The sequence below is a fragment of the Suncus etruscus genome, chromosome 5 (genome assembly GCF_024139225.1).
Source record: "Suncus etruscus isolate mSunEtr1 chromosome 5, mSunEtr1.pri.cur, whole genome shotgun sequence".
Taxonomy (NCBI): Eukaryota; Metazoa; Chordata; class Mammalia; order Eulipotyphla; family Soricidae; genus Suncus; species Suncus etruscus.
The window spans coordinates 71,463,389-71,484,106 of NC_064852.1; the positions used below are offsets into that span (position 1 = coordinate 71,463,389).

Consider the following 20,718-nt stretch of genomic DNA (forward strand, 5'->3'; position numbering starts at 1 on the left):
CAGGCTCTCTGGATCCCTTCCTACCAGGCCCCAGAGGAACGCAACTATCACATCTTCTACAGCATGCTCAATGGCATGAGTGCAGAGGAGAAGAAGCTGCTGTCCCTTGGAACACCCTCTGAGTACTACTACCTGACCATGGTAAGACCCTGGTTCCCTTTCCACTCCTCCCTCACTTGCCTCCATAATACCCTGTGATTGCAGCTTTGTTCCCTCAGGCTTGTACAACCTTCCTCCTCTCTTCTTTCCTGACCTCTGTTACCACCACCTCTGCCCACATCACTCCGCTCCTCTTTTCAATAGCAAACCAAGAGTGAGGAAGACCCACTAAATGATTGATTGATAACCACAGGAGGCCCTGGCCATTGAGACAGAGACTGTCTCCACTTCATCATCCCAACATGCATGATATCTGCTGGGACAGATACTTTTGTCCCACTGAACCTATGGTGCTATCCAATAAACCTGCTGTCTTTTGGTCTCCTAAGGGGAAAGCTCCACTATACTTAGTAGCTTGTGGGAACTTATTATGATTGCATTCCTTTCAGATTTCATTTTAGACACCCATCCTTGTAGCATCCTTAAACCCAAACTCAAGAGAATCAGGTAGGTCCTTGCTATTGTTCTTAGCAATGCAACAATGAATCCTTGCAGAAATCACACTCATGTATGTGACAAGGGAATTTTATCTGACTGTCTGTCCTGCATAACAGTTCTCTTCTATGTTGAGTCCTACAGACTTATCTTTCCTGGATGCCATTGGCAATTTTCTCTGTGATTTACCCCATTGCCTGATTTATCTGCTGCCCTGTAGACTAGTCCCTCTGATCTATTATCTATTCTGCACACTTTCACAGTTCAAGGTTGATGAACTACATCTCCAATGACAATTCTTCAGAGACATGCTGTGGTTCCATAGCCTGGCTTCTGAGTCTCTCCACATCCCATATTTGTTGATTTCTTCCATTTTAACTTTGACACTAGCTTTCTTGAATGGCCTCAGATCTTACCTTCTACTACTCTACTTCGATATTCTCCAGATCTTCCAGCTCTGCATTGTTTTGAAACTCAGTACATGGGGCAGGAACAAGCACCCCTCCAAGAAGTCTTTTCCCACTTATGAGCAGGGCTGACCCAGCCTGCTTTGATCTCAACATTGGTAACAGCCATTGATATTTGTCTCCTGCATTTTCTTATGAATGTAAAATCCCTTAGGGTTGATCACTTTATATTTGAATTTCTAACAGGTAGCATTGGGCTTGGTATGAGGTAGACTTTAGAAAGTGTTCATTAAAAGAATATTCTCCTTTAGAGAAATTTTAAGATGTTCAAATAACTTAAAAACATGATACAGCATACACCCAGTTGCCATGCCATGCATAAACTTTTAAGGGGAGCTCAGCCCACCAGATGTATCCCCAGATTTCCCTGGTATGGAGAGCTGAAATAACCCCACAGGGGTTCCTCAATAGGCCCACTGTGGACGCTTCTTCCCCTGTGTGGATAGTTGAGGAATTCTGAAAAGATATTTTTTATATTTATAATATGGTATCAACATTACATTTTCTATCATGTTTGGCTATCTTTCCCTTGTAAAATCGCAGGTAAAATTATGGGTTCAATCAAATAATTTGGCTCAGAGATTCCAGCACCAAAGATTACTGAGTATCCCTTTTCTGGATAATATTTAGTACCTAAAAGCAAAGACAATATTTTTTCTCTTTTTCAAATATGTCCTTGAAGCCCCAGTCACTGGTAATCAAAGGCTTAGCCAGAATGCAGATCTTGGGCTATTGATTCTTCCCAGAAAATGGGAACTACACCTTAGTGAATATAGCTCTTTCTTTTCATTTACCTCTAAGACAAGAGAGCCATCTCAGGGAAGATCATGTTCCTAGACTTTTTCTACTTCTTGATAATCCCTTATTTTGCATTTGAAGTTAGCTTGAGTTGTGACCTTTTCCTTTTTAACTCAGAATCCTTATGGCTCACACCCATAGCTTAAGTATTGTCTACTGTTAAACTTTGTTTTGTAATTGTAAACATTCTCCTCTATACCTATGACTGGCTTTACCCTTTATTAAATTTGTCACACTCCTGCCAGAAGATGTGGTGACTCCAAAAAAAAAAACTATTCTCTTGGGGCCAGAGCGATGGCGCAGTGGTAGGGCATTTGCCTGGCATGCGGCTGACCATGGACGGATTGCGGTTCAATCCCCCAGTGTTCCATATGGTCCCCCAAGCCAGGAGCAATTTCTGAGTGCTTAGCCAGGAGTAACCCATGAGCGTAACCCAAAATCAAAAAAAAGAAAAAAAGAATCTTCTCTGATGAGGTCAAGGTGAACTTTATTATAAGTAGATAACAAATAGAGATTCAGAAATTTAATTATTTTTGCCAATATCACACAGCTACTAATAACCATTGCTTGTTGCAGAGTCCATGCATGCAGCATCATGATGTTGCTCCAGAAATAATTTTGAGTATTCTCTGAGCATGCTCCATCCAGAATTTGTGAATTGTCATTTATCTGGGGCTTTGGTTGAATTCCTGGACCCTTACTTACTTTCTGATGTAGGGAGTCTGGGGCATCCTCCAGAAAGCTGAACTGTTCTTTCCTTTAGGGGAATTGCACTTCCTGTGAGGGACTCAATGATGCCAAGGACTATGCTCACGTCCGCTCAGCCATGAAGATCCTTATGTTCTCAGATTCGGAGAACTGGGACCTCAGCAAGCTGTTGGCAGCCATTCTCCACCTGGGAAATGTGAAATTTATGGGTAATTCTGCTTTTACTAAAATCATACTCTATGGGGCCCTAGGAAAAAGAGGATTAAGAATTTTCCTGGGATTCTTCACCTAAGGGTTCACCCGGTCATGTGGTCTAATCCTATACTGTGGGTTTATATTAAATTTTTTTTCCTATGATTTTTGTAGACCTTGTAGGAAATTTTGAAAAACAAAATGTGAAAGGCTAGGTCTTTCTGAAGGTGAAGGGCAACTTAATCACCTCTACTTTGATTTAAAACCCCTTAGAGTATGGGTGAGCAGAGTAAATGAAGCCATGCATGAACTTACAGATCATTTTCTAAACATATAGGTGGTTTTGGAGGTTAATCCTGTTCTGATTTGCAATAGACCCCATGTACCTGACAAATGATTAACAATTGACTGTAAATTATTTCTTTAAGCCAGTTTTCAGATACAACATCTAAAATGTGGCCAAAAAGTTAAAATGCTCAAAGAAGTTAGATACCATGAGAAAAATATCTAGACATTAGAATGGTTCCACTAAGATTTCAGTTGTTGAAACTAACAGACATAGACTATAAAGAAACAACTCATTCTTGTCACATTTAAGAAAAGACTAACTATAAAAATTTAGACAGGGGACTGGAAAATATAAAAAAATGACAGTATAGATCTTTCAAGGAACAACATAGAAAGTCTAAAATTGAAAACAGACAAAATCAAGAGCTCAATAAATGAATTTGACAGCCACTTTTTATAAATGTGAGGAGGGGTAAGAAAAGTCTGTGAGAAAACTGAGAAAAGTCAGAAGAAACCATGAATACAGCATGAAGAAAATAAAAAGTAAGAGTAGATGGCTGAGTAATTATAGTGAAAAAAAATGTGGCATTCATGTAATTGGATCCTAAAGAAAAAGAAAATCAGAATTAGAGGGAGGTGATATTTGAAGAGATTATGGCAGTACAAAGGTTGAGGTTGACTCAAAGAGGAGAAGCTTTCACTAGATTAGATCAATCAGGAAACTTCTACAATGGAACTGGACTTGGTTGAGTGGATGCTCTCTCTGTCAACCTTAGTTTCATGTGACCACTGAGGAAGCGAATGCACAGGTTTCTGGGCTTAAATAGGGTCTTTAATGACTCATCTTCTTGCTTAAAGACCCTATCTGCCCCTGTGAGTACTAGATTTCTTCCTTTAGACAAACACTTCAACTTCTTTTTGAATTGGACTATTTTTTTCATACAAGGTGTGTCAAAGCATCTGGCTTCCTGAAAGGGGCTCCTGAGAAGCATAGACTCCTTTATAGGACTTCTAGTCTCCCTTGTATGGCTCATGGCTGGGTCTATCCTGCTCCCCTACCAAGACAATTGTCCTATCACTTCTAGCTGCACTGGTGCTCACGGTTACTGTTTCTTTCTACAGCTGCTGTCTTTGAAAACTTAGACTCCTCGGATGTGATGGATACACCCGCCTTTGGCATCGTGATGAAGTTACTGGAGGTAGCTGGCCCTTGTATCTGCCACTGATCTCATTAGGCTTGTGCCCAGAGAGCTGGCCTGATAGAGTCCTGAGATATGTTCCTCAGAATCATCCCAGATTCTTGATTCTGCCCTATCTTTCTCCTAGTTCTCAGGTCAGTTTTTGGGGATTCTGCAGACCTTAAGAGTAAGAATTTGGGTGGGGCTGTGAGCTAATCATCCTAAGTAGGAGGAAAGAGGATTGGCCTACATAGATGTTTTGTTTTTGGGGCACTTCTGTCTGTATTCAGGTGTTTCTTCTGACTCTATACTCAGGAGTCACTCTGTACAGACTCAAGGAATTATCTCCATGGTGCTGGTCAGCTGAGTGTAAAGCAGTAAAGTTATTTAACCTTACCTGCTATACTATCTTTCTGGCTCTAAACAGACATTTTATTGTTTGTTTTTGTTTTGGGGTCACCTGTCTATGTTCAGGGCTTACTTCTGGCTCTGTGCTCAGGGATCATTCCTGACTATGCTAAGAGGACCATATGTAGTGCTAGATATTGAAGCCAGCAGCCATATGCAAAGCAAATACCCTTTCTGTTGTTTTATTGCTCTGGCCCCAAACATTTCTTCCCTTATCCCGGGTTCTTCTACTCCGAATTGGCTATCACTCAGCATCCTCACTTCACCCATCAACTGCATGACCCAATGCCCTTTCATTGGAATTTTTCTTTAATTAAATGTGCTTATCTGTGTCTTTGTTCCATAAGATCTTTCTATGAGTTGTATTATTCTAAGGAAGGAAGTAGCATGTGTCACACTTTTAGCCCTCTGCATAGTTACAGACCTTTCATGGAACTGGGTTTAGAGACAAGTCAGGTATAAGGCTGGGAAGAATCATTATACTGGGGACATCACAGTATTTTCTACAACACACTCACTGGTAATTCTGGTGGGGAGTTTATAGAATGAGAAGGAAAAATCACCAATCACATTATATATAGATGCTCAGTGTCCAACCTGCCTGAGTCTCTTTCCCAAATATTCTGTCTCTGATATTTAGCATGGTAGTGGGCTGGCCTTTTCAGAATTATTGCTCTTATTCCTGTTGGGCCTGGTCCAGCTCTCATTTTCAGATCTTGTCTTTGTAATATGTGATAGTGAGAGAGAATAAGGCATGACCCATGCCATTCAGAGCCCTAGAGCATGCTCTGCTCTATCAGTCATTACACAAATATCATTTCACTCCCCAGGTACAGTATCAGGATCTTCGAGACTGTCTGATCAAGCACTCTATCATTGTCCGTGGGGAGCTTGTCATCAGGCCTCTCAACATCACCCAGGCAGCTGACCGGAGGGATGCCTTTGTCAAGGTATGGAGTTGCAGGAGAAGGCATGGTGAATGTCTACTGAGCATAGCTTCTTGCTCATTGATAGGCATCAGGAAAGAGCAGGGTCAACTGGGCAAGTCCCAAACCAGTCTCCTAGATTTCTGTGCTTCCCATTCTCTCTGAGCGCCTAGTGCAGATTCAGTAGGGCCTTATCAGATAAAATTGGGGAGGGAGCTTCAGTATCAATAATGTGCTTTGAAGCCTATGAGTTATTTTACATATCTCTTTAAGGGCATCTATGGGCACCTCTTCCTATGGATTGTCAAGAAGATCAATGCTGCAATCTTTAAACCACCTGAAAAGGACCCCCAAAATGTACGGAGGGCCATTGGCCTCCTGGATATATTTGGCTTTGAAAATTTCCAGAAAAATAGGTATGAAGATTCAAGTATACTCGCTCTTATAAAATGAAACATAAGCTGTAGATAAATTGGAAGAAAAAAGTTTCCTTTCTGGGCTTGGAATAGGATCCTTGTTTCCTCTCAGTTGTGAGGGTAAGTCTGATGAGGCAGGCTCAAGAGTTTCTACAGTTAGAAGGTTTATACAGTTCCACAGCTATTCTCATATTTGAAAATAGCTAAAGTTATTCAAAGAAGCAAGCTGAGACCCCAGCATGTTACCTTTCTAGAACCATATGTGATTAACACAAGCCTGAAAATCATGTGAGTTTAGAGTAAAGTAGCATTGATTCAGCCAGATCTTTAGATTGGTCGACAAAATGGGCAATAGGCAGAAGATAGGGGATTTGTGGATCATTTCTGACTTTTGAGTTTGTCAGGAGTAAGATGAGACAGAGTATCTCTGACATTGTCCAAGTAGACCAGACTAGAGACTGAAATGCTGTAAGAGGTGGTAAGGAGCCTGTCTGGGTGATAAGAAGGGATTAGCAGGCAAACCAAGTCCTCAGAAGCTCATCTCAATACCTATGGAATTGGTGCTATTCCTGGACACTTGTCTCCCAAGGATTGTCCCTGAGTCAGGTTGGCAATAGAAGCAGAGGATCCTGCAAAGATCTTAAAGACACCTAAATGCATTCTGGGGCTCTCATTTATTTCCACCATGGGTGGAGGATGTGATGGTGGTAGAGACAGAGATATGAGGTTATGTATTTTAGCTGATAGCTTGAGTTTCCTATGGATGGGCATATGTAACTGTGGGCATACACATATGGGCTATCTGCAGATGCTTAGCAGTTCCGTGGTTTGGCTCACTGCCATAAGGATGGAGCTCACACTGCCTCACCTCTGCATGGTGGTGTTTCCTTTACAGCTTTGAACAGTTCTGCATCAACTTTGCCAATGAGCACCTGCAACAGTTCTTTGTGCATCATGTGTTTAACATGGAGCAGGAAGAGTACCGCTCAGAAAATATTGCCTGGGACTACATTCACTACACTGACAATCGGCCCACCCTGGATCTGCTGGCCCTTAAGCCAATGAACATCATTTCCCTCTTGGATGAGGAGAGCCGCTTTCCACAGGTACAGCCTGAGGTTGTCCCTCAGTTTCACAGAAATCTTTTCCAGAGATGCAACCTCGAAAAAATATGCATCCACACTTGTTAGGCTTTATTGGACAAATTCCAGCCTTCCAGATCTTCCATTCCTTCAAGACTATCTCAGGTCCATCTCCTACAAGATAGCTTTACTTTCCTCTGTTTCAGCAAATGTTGCTTCTGTTAAAAGTTATTTAGAAAGTACACAAACCATGTTATGTTTCCATGGACCAAGGCTGTAGAAAGTGGAAGAAAAGGAAATTTATATTTTGCTATTCTCAAGACATTCTACCTACCTTTTGCCTTTGCCCACACTCACTTTAATAAGTCACCAGCTATTGGGCATAAGCTCCCTGTCTGTAGAGAGGCCTTAGACATTCTGAGCACAATTAGGTTGACTCTCATCAGAAACCTGTGATTCTGGTGAGTGTGAAGACTGATGTCTCTATTCCTGTAATCTGGCACTCATCGCACAGGACTTCTGTGTTTTCTTCAGGGGACAGATATCACCATGCTGCAAAAATTGAACAATGTTCATGCCAATAATAAGGCCTTTCTACAGCCCAGGAACATTCATGACACCCGTTTTGGCATTGCTCACTTTGCTGGCAAGGTGTACTATGAGGTAGAAGGTAAGTGCAACCTCTCCTCTATGCCTTCCTCCTAAATCTAGTTAGATTCCAAGGAAATTTGGAAAGTGTGAGGGTAAGGGGAGGAGATAATTTTACTGAGACATGAGACAGGAAATGAGATTGGACTTGAACCATAGCCTAGCTCCATGGACAGGTTCAGATTGTTGGTTTTCTAACAGTTCTGGAGACAGAAGTCTAATGTCAAGATGTGCTGAATGGACACCTGTTCTGATGTTGACAATATTTTGTTTCTAAGTGGATATGACAGTTATAGTAATGACTGAGACTGGGAAGATAATGAGGGGGTGGGAAAGACTGGCTCTATTCAAGGTCTGCCCAGATTTCTACCCAGAGTGTTGAGACTGGGAAAGGCATTGAAGAGTCCTAGACCCTTCCTCCTATCCCTGGGGCTCATGTAGAACCATCTGGAGGCATGAGGATCTCACACCTTACTGTGGGCCAAGAGAATTGCCTGGAATAGATGACATTTAAGTGGGTATAACAAACTGGGCAAGACTTGACCTGGGTAAATTAATAAGAAAGTGTTTTCCTAGGGCCAAAGAGAATATGTTGCTGGGGAGAGTATGGGTGCCATGGTTCACAGACAGGAATGTGAGAAGGAGTGAGGAAAACTTCAAGGGGACCTTGGATGACATCCATCCCAAACTATTCTGGGTCAGCATCAATGACTGGCTTGGATTGGCAGACATGCTCTACTTTCCTTGTAGGTTTCCTGGAGAAGAATCGAGATGTGCTGAGCTCAGATATCCTCACCCTGACTTACTCCTCCAAGAACAAGTTCCTGAAGCAAATATTTAATGTGGAATCAACAGAAACCAAGTTGAGCAACAGGACCATCTTCAAGGCTCACAGAGGAAACCAGCTTTTCAAGGTGGGCTCCTGTTGTCCCTCTTGACTGCCTCAACTCTCAGGGCCTGGTAGTTAGACATCTGAGATGGGAAGGTTTGATGCTTGGAGTCTGCGTGCTCAGGATGAAAAATGGAGTGAAAATAGGGATGGAATGTTGCTATTTTTGTTTGGGTAGAGTAAGGTGCAAATGACTGTGCCTGATTTATGCATGCGTGGTGAATTTTCAGTGTCACATCTACTTCAGTTAATGGTATTAGGTCTCTCTCTCACTAACTCTGTATTCTATATACAATGTCTCTACATGTGAGATGAATGTTTTTTCTAGTATGTATGCATATTTTCTATTATGTGTGAGTATTGTGGCATGTCATATATAATAGGTATATGTGTATATTACATGTGTATTTTGTTGAGTTTGAGATATGTGTGCGTTGTGACTATGGTAGCATTAAAGACTATTGGCTGGGGAGATGGGCAGCTAAGAGTCCCTGGTCTTCCTCAGGGTAAAGCAGACTGGTAAGATGTGGGCCTATCTACTACCATGTGGAATCAGACTAGTCTCTTCACTGTTAAGGCTAGTGCACACCTAATCTTGGTCCTGTGAAGTCTCCAGAGAATTATACAAAGATTTTGGATCAACATACAGTGTGTATCTGTGCATGTTGTGAACCTTATTTTATAAGGCAGGAGAAAAAGAACTTGCTTTTACTGTTCTTATCATACATCAGTAGTTAGACCCTTTCTTCACATACATATGGGACTGGTCTAGAATGGTGTGATTTGGCTGATACTTTTGCTAAGGTTCAATAGATCTTGAAAAGGTTTAACTTAGGAGCAATAATACCTGGGGATGGGACATATTTTCTTCCTCATGCATCTATAATTTTGATACATCACCTTTAAATCTATGCACAGTTGCAATATTAAACATGATATAAAAATAAAAGTAATAAAACCTATATAAAACCTAAAAGTGTATGAATGAGACAAAAAGTGAATGTTGATTGTGCTGATCTTTTCTTCTATATTTCTTATGTGGAGTGTCACCTTGCAACCCCCACTTGGGTAGCGAGACCTCTAGACAGATTCCTTGCTCTAACATATGAATCATAGCTGGTTACAGATAACAAATGCATAACTGAACGAATGAAGCCGTCTCTGCCTGTAGGATCTTTGCAGAAACTCACACATTGCTGTGGGTCAGCAGTGTCTCTGGTTATGCTCTCAGCACCTTACTTTGTCCTCAACTGCCATTTTTAGTCTACAGATGCCAGTAAGCAGAGATCTACATTGGCTGGCCAGTTCAAGCAGTCTCTGGACCAGCTAATGAAAATTCTCAACAATGGCCAGCCTTATTTCATCCGCTGCATCAAACCCAATGAGTACAAGAAGCCACTGGTAATGAGGGAAGCAGGTGCATGCTCAATGCTAGGGGGAGGCACATCTCTGGGGCAAGTCTGAAGGCACCTGGAGTTTTGTTCTTCATTTTTACACAATGATACTGAGGTAAGGAGGCCAAGGTAGGTCATTACAGGTCAGTGATTTTGATGGTGGTTTTTATGAAGTAGGGAGCTAAAGGGTAGCACATCTGGTGGTACTCAAGGCTTACTCCTGGCTTTGCCCTCAGGAAACCCTATGTGCTGTTGGGAATTGAACTTGAATCAGCTGCTTGTGAGGCAAGCACCCAATGTATTGTACTATTGCTCCAGTCTCCAACCTGGAGGACTTTGAATCATGTAGTCCTTAGCCTTGCCACTTGCTTGCTGTGTTGTGTTCTTGGCCAAGTGAGGATGCAGAGCAATAGGAATACGTTTTTTTTTTTTTTTTTTTTTTTTTTTTACTGGGAATACAATAAATAAATTAAGTGCTTTGCTTCTCCGAGCCTTTGTTCTCTTCAGTAAAGTTTGCACTGCACCTGCCTGCAGGGGGCAGCAAGGGCCAGGCCTGAAAGCTAAGGTACAGGAGCATGTGTAAACAAGGGGTAATGAACAGTTTGAGGATTGGAAAGACTGATACCAACCCCTGACCACTGGGATTCAAAGTCAAACAGCCTTTGGAGAGCAGTTTACTCTGATTGTGGAGTCGGAGCCTGTTAGCTGCACCAAAATCCCTGACTTAAGGCCCTGGAAATGCCATCCAGGGGCTATTAGTATAGACTTCACAAACTGAGGGATGCCATCTAAAGATGAAAGAATGAAAGAAAGAATTTTTTTATGAGGAAAAAATATTCCATTCAGGGTAAAGGTAATGGATCTTGCTTATAGGAACAAGAATGGAATGCTGGTAATTACTGCCTCCTATTTGTTGTTGGTTCCCATTACAGGAGTCACAGCATGGGTGGGGGCAATTGGTGTTCAAATTTTGTGGGTGCCTTAGATATAAACAGTTCTGAAAAAATAATTTTTTTTTGTGGGTGGAGGGTAAGTTTTTCCAGAAGGGTCAGGCACTGATTCGGCCACTTAGGGTCTGGACCTCAGCATCCTCCACAGGCATCTTTTCTATACAAAGACAGGAAGTTCCTCCATCACTCGGGGTTGTTGTAAAGAATAAATGAGAAATACGAACTCTTTTTTAAAATATTTATTTTTTTAATAATATCTTTATTTAAACACCATTATTACAAACATGACTGTAGTTGGGTTTCATTCACAAAAAGAACATGCTCCTTCACCAGTGCAACATTCCTACCACCAATGCCCACCATCTCCCTTCTCCAACATCCCCTGCCTATATTTGAGATAGACATTCTACTTCTCTCACTAATTAACTTTGCCATGATAGTTGTTAGTGTATTACTTCTCTAACTGCACTCACCCCTCTTTGACGTGAGCCTCATATCGTAAACCGGTCCTTCCAGCTCTCATCATTGGGAATTATTGCAATAATGTCTTTTATTTTTCTTAAAACCCATGGATAAGTGAGACTATTCTGTGTCTCTCTCTCCCTTTGACTAATTTAACTCAGCATAAGAGTTTCCATGTCCATCATGTATAGAAAAATTTCATGACTTCATCTCTCCTGACGGCTGCTTAATATTCCATTGTGTATATGTACCACAGTTTCTTTAGCCATTCATCTGTTGAAGGGCATCTTGGTTGTTTCCAGAGTCGGGCTATTGTAAATAGTGCTGTGATGAATATAGGTGTGAGGAAGGGATTTTTATATTGCATTTTTGTGTTCCTAGGGCTTATCCCTAGGAGTAGTATAGCTGGATCGTATGGGAGCTCAATTTCCATTTTTTTTTTGTTGTTTGTTTTTTGTTTTTGGGTCACACACAGCAGCACTCAGGGGTTACTCCCGGCTCTTTGCTCAGAAATCGCTTCTGGCAGGCGCGGGGGGGGGGGGGGGAGAGCATATTGGATGCCAGGATTTGAACCACCATTAGTTCTAGATCAGCCACTTGCAAGGCAAATGCCCTACCACTGTGCTATCTCTCTGGCCCTCAATTTTCAGTTTTTTGAGGAATCTCCATATTGTTTTTCATAAGGGCTGGACTAGAGGTCATTCCCACCAGCAGTGAATGAGAGTTTTTTTCTCCCCACATCCCTGCCAGTACTTTTTTTTCTTTGTGATATGTATCAGTCTCTGTGGAGTGAGATGGTACCTCATCATTGTTTTGATGTACATCTCTCTGATAATTAGTGATGTGGAACATTTTTTTCATGTGCCTTTTGGCCATTTGTATTTCTTCTTTGAGAACTTGTCTGTTCAAGAAATACCAACTCTTAAAAAAAATAAAAATAGACTGGTTCTCAAAGACTAGCTGTTTTGTGCTCCTCTACACTATGATCTCTGTGGCCTTGTTTCCAAGTTGTTAGTGGGTTTGCCAGGTTAGGGATGCTCCAGGTTTCTAGAAACTTGAGCCTGGAAGGTCAGGGTAGGAAAAAAACTCTCTAAAAACCAAGCTGTATAGATTCTTGGGTCCATGGCTCAGACCTCCACTTAAATTCATACTACTTTACAGACACTTGTTCTTGTAGATTTCAGTATCTGTATATTCCATTTTTATTTCCTTGGAAATATCATAAGGACTTTTCAGCAACATTGACCAAATAACTCTCATAAAAGAAGAACTTTAATTTAACCATGCTTTTGTGTAGTGCTATTGCATTGGGGATACCTGGTAGATAGCAGGGCTAGCTGCTGTAAGAGATGGCATTCACTTGAAGGCAATTAGATTGGGGGTTCCCTGGCAGTAAGAATTCAAGTCCCTCTCACGCTTCTCTATGCAGCTCTTTGACCGGGAGCTATGCCTCCAGCAGCTGCGGTACTCTGGTATGATGGAGACGGTGCATATCCGCAAATCAGGCTTTCCCATCCGCTACACATTTGAGGAGTTCTCACACCGATTCCGTGTTCTACTACCCACTGTCCAGAGCCGACAGGTATGTGTACCAGCCAGCTGGAGTGCATTGGACCAGAAGGAGGAGACTAGCTCACCTTTAGTTCATCTCTGGCTCCCAAGCTTTGAATTGACCTGGGTTCCACCTCCCCTTTCCATATACTAATGTCCTCATCTTATTCCCTCCATGTCCCTGATCTTCTTGGTGCAAGGGGCTGATTACCCTCATTCCAAAATGTTATGAATTTTGACATTATTGACTTTATTTCCTTTTGGTTATTGGGCCACACTCAGCTGTGATCAAAGCTTATTTCTGACTGCATTTAGAGATCATTCATATAGGAATTGGGTGACATATAGGTTTCCAGGGGAACCCACTTTATGCAAGGCTGTTATATTTCTTCAACCTGAAGTTTCTGCAATTTGAAGCAGAATGTCAGGGGGATGATAGGTGCCTAGGGTGTTAATTGGGACAGGAAGACCTTCCTGCCATCTCCAAATTTGGATCCCAGAGTCCAGTAGCTACAAGACAAGGCTGTCCTCTCTCACCACTCCTATTCAACATAGCACTGGAAGTACTTGCTATAGCGATTAGGCAAGAAAAAGATATCAAGGGAATTCAGATAGGAAAGGAAGAAGTCAAGCTCTCACTGTTTGCAGATGACATGATACTCTACTTAGAAAACCCTAAAGACTCTACCAAAAAGCTTCTAGAAATAATAGATTGGTATAGCAAAGTGGCAGGATACAAAATTAACACACAAAAATCAATGGCCTTTTTATACACGAATAATGATAGGGAAGAAATGGACATTAAGAGAACAATCCCATTCACATTAGTTCCACACAAACTCAAATATCTTGGAGTCAACCTGACTAAAGATGTGAAGGATCTATACAAAGAAAACTACAAAACACTGCTCCAAGAAATAAGAGAGGACACGCGGAAATGGAAACACATACCATGCTCATGGATTGGCAGGATCAACATCATTAAAATGGCAATACTTCCAAAAGCATTGTACAGATTTAACGCGATTCCTCTAAAGATACCCATGACATTTTTCAAAGAAGTGGATCAAATACTTCTGAAATTCATCTGGAACAACAAACAACCTCGAATAGCTAAAGCACTCCTTGGGAAAAGGAATATGGGAGGCATTACTTTCCCCAATTTTAAGTTGTATTACAAAGCAACAGTTATAAAAACAGCATGGTATTGGAATAAAAACAGACCCTCAGATCAGTGGAATAGGCTTGAGTACTCAGAGAAGGTTCCTCAGACATATAACCACCTTGTTTTTGATAAAGGAGCAAAAAATCCTAAATGGAGCAGGGAAAGCCTATTCAACAAGTGGTGTTGGCACAACTGGTTAACCACTTGCAAAAAAGCGAACTCAGACCCCCAGCTAACACCATATACAAAGGTAAAATCCAAATGGATTAAAGACCTTGATATCAGAACTGAAACTATAAGGTATATAGAACAACATGTAGGTGAAACACTCCAGGACATTGAGACTAAAGGCATCTTTAAGGAGGAGACAGCACTTTCCAAGCAAGTGGAAGCAGAGATAAACAGATGGGACTATATTAAGCTGAAAAGCTTCTGCATCTCAAAGGAAATAGTGCCCAGAATACAAAGGCCACCCACTGAGTGGGAGAAATTATTCACCCAATACACATCAGATAAAGGGCTAATATCCAAAATTTACAAGGTACTGACAGAACTATACAAGAAAAAAACAACTAACCCCATCAAAAAATGGGGAGAAGAAATGAACAGACACTTTGAAAAAGAAGAAAGGCAAATGGCCAAAAGGCACATGAAAAGATGTTCAACATCACTAATCGTCAGGGAGATGCAAATCAAAACTACTATGAGGTACCACCTCACGCCACTGAGATTGGCACACATCACAAAAAAGGAAAACAAGCAGTGCTGGCGGGGATGTGGAGAGAAAGGAACTCTTTTTCACTGCTGGTGGGAATGCCGTCTAGTACAACCTTTATGGAAAGCGATATGGAGATTCCTTCACAAACTGGAAATTGAGCTTCCATACGATCCAGCTATACCACTCCTAGGAATATACCCAAGAAGCACAAAAATACAATACAAAAAACCCTTCCTTACTCCTATATTCATTGCAGCGCTATTTACAATAGCCAGACTCTGGAAACAACCAAGATGCCCTTCAACAGATGAGTGGCTGAAGAAACTGTGGTACATATACACAATGGAATACTATGCAGCCATCAGGAGAGATGAAGTCATGAAATTTTCCAATACATGGATGTACATGGAATCTATTATGCTGAGTGAAGTAAGTCAGAGGGAGAGAGAAAGACGCAGAATGGTTTCACTCATCTATGGGCTTTAAGAAAAATGAAGGACATTTTTAACAATATCTCAGAGACAAGAGAGATGAGGGCTGGTAGGTGCAGCTCAGGACATGCAGCTCATCACATAGAGTGATGAGTGCAGTTGCAGAGATGACTACACTGAAAACTATCATAAAATGTGAATGAATGAGGGAAGTAGAAAGCCTGTCTCGAGTACAGGTGTAGGGGGGTGGGGAGGAGGGAGATCTGGGAAATTGGTGGTGGGAATGTTACACCGGTGAAGGGGGGGTGCTCTTTACATGACTGTAATCATACAACTATAATCATGTTTGTAATCACGGTGTTCAAATAAAGATAATTATAAAAGTGACCCCCCCAAAAAAACACAAAAAAAAACACAAAAAGAAAAATGAAAGACATTTTTAACAGTATCTCAGAGACAAGAGAGGTGAGGGCTGGTAGGTGCAGCTCATGACATGAAGCTCACCACATAGAGTGATGAGTGCAGTTAGAGAAATAACTACACTAAAAACTGTCATAATAATGTGAATGAATGAGGGAAATAGAAAGCCTGTCTTGAGTACAGGTGTGGGTGGGTGAGGAGGAGGGAGATCTGAGAAATTGGTGGTGGGAATCTTGCACTGGTGAAGGGGGATGTTCTTTACATGACTGTAATCATACAACTACAATCATATTTGTAATCATGGTGTTTAAATAAAGATAATTAAAAAAAGAAAAAGGAAAAAAAAAAAAAAAAAAAAAAAAAAAAAAAAAAAAAAAGATTTCTTTTTTTTTTTTTTTTTTTTTTTTTTGGTTTTTGGGCCACACCCTGTGACGCTCAGGGGTTACTCCTGGCTATGCGCTCAGAAGTTGCTCCTGGCTTCTTGGGAGACCATATGGGACGCCGGGGGATCGAACCGCGGTCCGTCCTAGGCTAGCGCAGGCAAGGCAGGCACCTTACCTCCAGCGCCACCACCCGGCCCCATTTTTTTTTTTTTTTTTTGGAATTTGGACAGTAAGATTTCTAACCTCTCAAAATTGTGGTATCCTTTTGGACTAGACTCTGGGCACTTTTATGAACTTGTTACTTGCACCTATGCCCTGTACCTGTATTCTGTATTTTTGTCCTGTATCTGCCCTGAACGTGTGTCCTGCATCTGTGGTCAGTCCCTTGAATGAAGCCTGTGGGAGGAGGAAGACTGGGTTTCCCAGGAAGCCATGGAGGAGGGGCTCAGCCTCCCAATCTGGAGTTCCTGTTCCAACTCCACCAAGCTTCCCCTGTTTCCTCTTGGCAGCTACGGGACAAGTTTCGCCAGATGACCTTACGCATTGCAGAGATGTGGCTGGGGACTGACAAAGACTGGAAAGTGGGAAAGACCAAAATTTTCCTGAAGGTGAGATCCAGAGAAGCATCCAGATCCTGAGCCTGCCCTCCAGACAGAGTCTTCTCTGAGACATTACTTTGAGCTATCTTGGTCTGTACCCTTGTGAGGCATATTGTATAGAAAGTTTTTGTCCAGTCACCTTTGTATGTACCTAGATGTACCTCTTGGCCCCAATACTCTTGTTGGTCTATTTGTCAATCTGTGGATTCTGCTTGTGCTGGGGCCTGGTGCAGACAGGAAGAAAGAAACAAAGGGGCTTCAGATTCCACTAAAGGTGTGGTTGGCAGAGGAAGTACATCTGGGTAGCCCCCAGTGCCACTTAGGAGGTGACACAAGCAAGCTAGAGAGAGTAAGGCAAGCATGTGGAAGGCGATTGTCCAACTCTCCATTCTTCCACCATCTCTGGTTGTTCCTTTAGCCCACGGTTGAAGGTCTAGTTCATCTGTGTCTCTAGTGTCCTATAACTCCTAGGTACATAGAGGCACAATACTTGCTTGGTCCAAGACTGATTGAAACAGTGCCCCAAACCCTGTGCATCTCATCTCCACTCGAAGGTACCCAGAGAGGTTGGTTCAGGGTGAGTGAGTTAACGTGACTGGGTTGGCAGTCCCTGCCTTCTATAGACTGGAGTAGAAGGCTGCAAGTGGACCCAGGAGAGTCTTAAGCTTAAGAAACACATTGCATCCTACCCTATGGCCCAGAAACATTTTGTTACTGAAACGAGCATGAGTATGCAACACAGCTGAAGGTATATTTCACATGCCCACTTGGAAATAAAGCACAACTTCAGGAAATTATTTTTTCTCTCCCCGCCCCTCCTCATTGGGTTCTTCAGAGCAGAAAATGTTTTTTTTTTTTAAGAAAAATCTGACAATCCTGACTACTAGAGACAGAGTCCCTGCCCTTGGGGGTTGTGCTTGTGGGAAGACAGCTATATAGTGAGATGTCTTCCTCCAGAATAACCAAGACACTCTGCTAGAGATACAGAGGAGCCAGGCTTTGGACCGAGCGGCGATCAGCATTCAGCGAGTCCTGCGAGGCTACAAATACAGGTATAAACCTGGCTCAAGCGCCTTCTCAGTACATATTCTTTCCACACTGTGTTCTCTGTCCAAAGAACCAGGCTCATCAATTATAACATCTCAGGTTACTGAGATGCAGGAACCTGATCAGGCCCTCTGCAGCCTGTGTTACTCAAAGATTCTAATATATGATTTAAATGCTTGGGGAGTTGGGAGGAACATGTCATACCACCAAGAAGTAAATGAAACTTCTAATTTGGTAGCAACTCTAATTTGGTCTTCTCCTTCAGTTGGTTTATAGAATTTCTGAGTTGAGGTTTGTAAGGTAGAAGGTTTGGGAGAAACTAAAGAACTATCTCTGCCACAGTTTCTTGGTGAGTAGAATGGGACACTTTTACTTTAGTCTAGGTTCAGCAAGCGTCACTGTTACTGTTTTTCACAACTCCACCATGCCCACCCAGAGAGCTGTGCAGTGCTGCTCTTGCATTATTCCACTGCTCATCCCCAACAGGAAGAAAGGAAGAAACTCAGGAATGAGAAAAATAGAACATAGCTAACCCATAATTGATTCTTCCTTGAACAGAGCCATAATGAAGGAAGTTGTGATTGAATTCAGGCCTTTCAATTGCTAAGTACAACAAATAAACTACTTTCTAGGTCTGTATTTTAAGTTAATCTCTTATGAAGTCATACTTTTAAATCAATTGCACCAATATCTGTGGGATTAATTGGATTGTGGGATTGATCTGATCCCACCCCACTCAATATATGCCTTGTTATTTATTGGTTGAAAACATTCTTTTTTTTTGGGGGGGGGATCACACCAGGTGGAGCTCAGGGGTTACTCCTGGCTCTGTGCTCAGAAATGCTCCTGGCAGGCTCAGGGGATCATATGAGATGTGGGGAATTGAACCAGGGTCCTTCCTGGGTCGGGGGCATGCAAGGCAAATGCCCTACCGCTGTGCTATCTCTCCAGCTCCATGGAAACATCTTTAAATGTAGCACCTTAGATTGGTGTTTAGATCACCTAATCCCACTTCCAAGTGTGGTCAGAATGAATACTTGGACTTTCAGGAAGATGTTCTCTTGAGTTTTCAGACTTCCACAGACCTTATAACTTCTTAGGAGCTGAAGGCTTAGGTGTTGGAATTCCTGAAGAGTGTGTGTGTGTGTGTGTGTGTGTGTGGGTGCTTCCAGCCCACTTCTCTCCAGTGTTTTGGCTTTAGAACCCGAGGTTTAATTCTATAAAAATCTGCCTTTTTTTTAATTTTTTTTTATTTTAATTATGACAACAAAGATGCAAAGAAAGAGGACAGGGTAAAGTTACAGTGGAAGCCCAATCACCCATAAACAGGATTCTCAGTAGTCCCATCGATGATATCCCAGCCTTATACTTTCAGCCAAAGAACATTAAGAAAAACAAAACTGAACCCATGTACCATACAATTACTTTGTCTCTCAAATCCCCCGTTGTAGTACATATTATTTCTTAGCAGCACACCATATAATCTAAAGATATTAGACTTATGTAACTCTTTAAACATTGAGGGCAAAGTACATTTATCTAGATCCATGCACATGCTTACTAGTTTAAATTAACCTCAAAAGTTTTAGTGGGTTGTTTTTCTTAAGGATTGGAGTCAAGGGACCATAGTAAAAAACGATATTAAAGTGGCATTTGTTTGCATAGGCCCACCAAAACATAAGGGACATGGAAAGACAAATTATGGTCTAAATAGATGGAGACCCTACCCCTGAAGTTTCCTGGCACAGGACTGACTCTAGGCTCCAGGCAAACTAGTTTGTCCAATTCAAGTCATCGTCTGTAGTGGCAATACACCTCCATTCCTCACATAGTCTCTGTTGTTGGTATCATGCTTCTGTATTAAAGATCCTGGAGTCTACATGTCTCCTATAGCAGTCAGGATGATGCAGAGCATTCTCTCGTTTCATCTCACACTTAAGGGGCAATAGAGAGAACCATGTCCTGTAGAGCAGGTCATTGTTGTTGTCACGTCTTCTCAGTGTAAACGGAGGTGTCTTTTTAGGAGGTCGATGTCAGACCCTTGGTAGTGTCTTTCCTGGTAGAGGACTGCTTCCAACTGTTGCTATAAAAGACCTTGGATGTTTCGTAGATAGCGTGCCTGGTTCCAGTGTGAATGGAGAATGCCCATTCATCTGAGGCCTGTGCCAGGTCATTATATCAATGTTCAGGGTGTAAGGTACATTGTAATGAGATTTATTAGATAATAACTAATCTGTATGTATAGTGTTTTCCCATTTTAATGTGTCTATGCAAACAAGGATCAATGCCATGAAGCGTTATTGGTGCATTTGGAGGCAATAGGAACAAGACCAGCAATTTCCATGACATAGTTCAATCATAGGCATCAAACTGAGGGACAGTTCCACCAACAATCCTTACTATACAGCTTACAAAGAAAAGACAAGATGAAAAGTGGATAGAAAAATGATGGTAGAAGAATATATAGAGAGTTACAGCAGTTAAAGAAAATAATCATAAAATATTCAAAATATATATGTGTTCAATATGTGTTCGATTTATGTCCTTCTAAATAGTTCTGAGATTTGTAAGATCTACTGTATGTCTTTGGACAGAGATTAAAACTGTTTGTTACTGAAGGTAAGAAGGGTAAATCAGGGGTACTGGTGGTTGGGAAGAGCGCCCCCGCGCGGTTACAAAATGTAGACTGGTATGAAATTGCCAGTGACAGCCTGAGTATAGCTGAGCAATTATCTGCCACCACCCAGATCAAACGCCACGCTATAAGCCAACCCTGGAGCAGGTCAGGCCCAGGTCCGGGCCCCCCCTACCCTAGGCCAGGCCAAAAGGCCGCTGGCACATGCGGAGGTCTGCCAGCTGCCCGCCCGTGCTGCTAAAAATCCTGCTCCAGGAGGGGAGAGAGAGACCCTCCCAAGCCTGAAGGACAGGGATTTAAGCCCAACCTAGGCCGGTCCCCAGACCCGGCCTGGGAGTGGGGAAAAACCCAGGGTGCCCCATCAGCTCC

At 42.0% G+C, this 20,718-nt stretch overlaps 1 protein-coding gene across 1 annotated transcript in view; it reads left to right on the top strand.

The window, feature by feature from the left end:
* Window positions 1–20,718, top strand: part of MYO7B (myosin VIIB) — a 74,313-nt gene that overhangs the window by 20,304 nt on the left and 33,291 nt on the right. Inside the window, exons 7-18 of the mRNA XM_049773093.1 lie at window positions 28–141; window positions 2,623–2,776; window positions 4,170–4,246; window positions 5,464–5,583; window positions 5,833–5,975; window positions 6,871–7,081; window positions 7,592–7,727; window positions 8,456–8,619; window positions 9,858–9,995; window positions 12,830–12,982; window positions 16,578–16,676; window positions 17,625–17,719. Coding sequence (XP_049629050.1) covers window positions 28–141; window positions 2,623–2,776; window positions 4,170–4,246; window positions 5,464–5,583; window positions 5,833–5,975; window positions 6,871–7,081; window positions 7,592–7,727; window positions 8,456–8,619; window positions 9,858–9,995; window positions 12,830–12,982; window positions 16,578–16,676; window positions 17,625–17,719 — 1,604 coding nt within the window. The remainder of the gene's footprint in view (window positions 1–27; window positions 142–2,622; window positions 2,777–4,169; window positions 4,247–5,463; window positions 5,584–5,832; window positions 5,976–6,870; window positions 7,082–7,591; window positions 7,728–8,455; window positions 8,620–9,857; window positions 9,996–12,829; window positions 12,983–16,577; window positions 16,677–17,624; window positions 17,720–20,718) is intronic.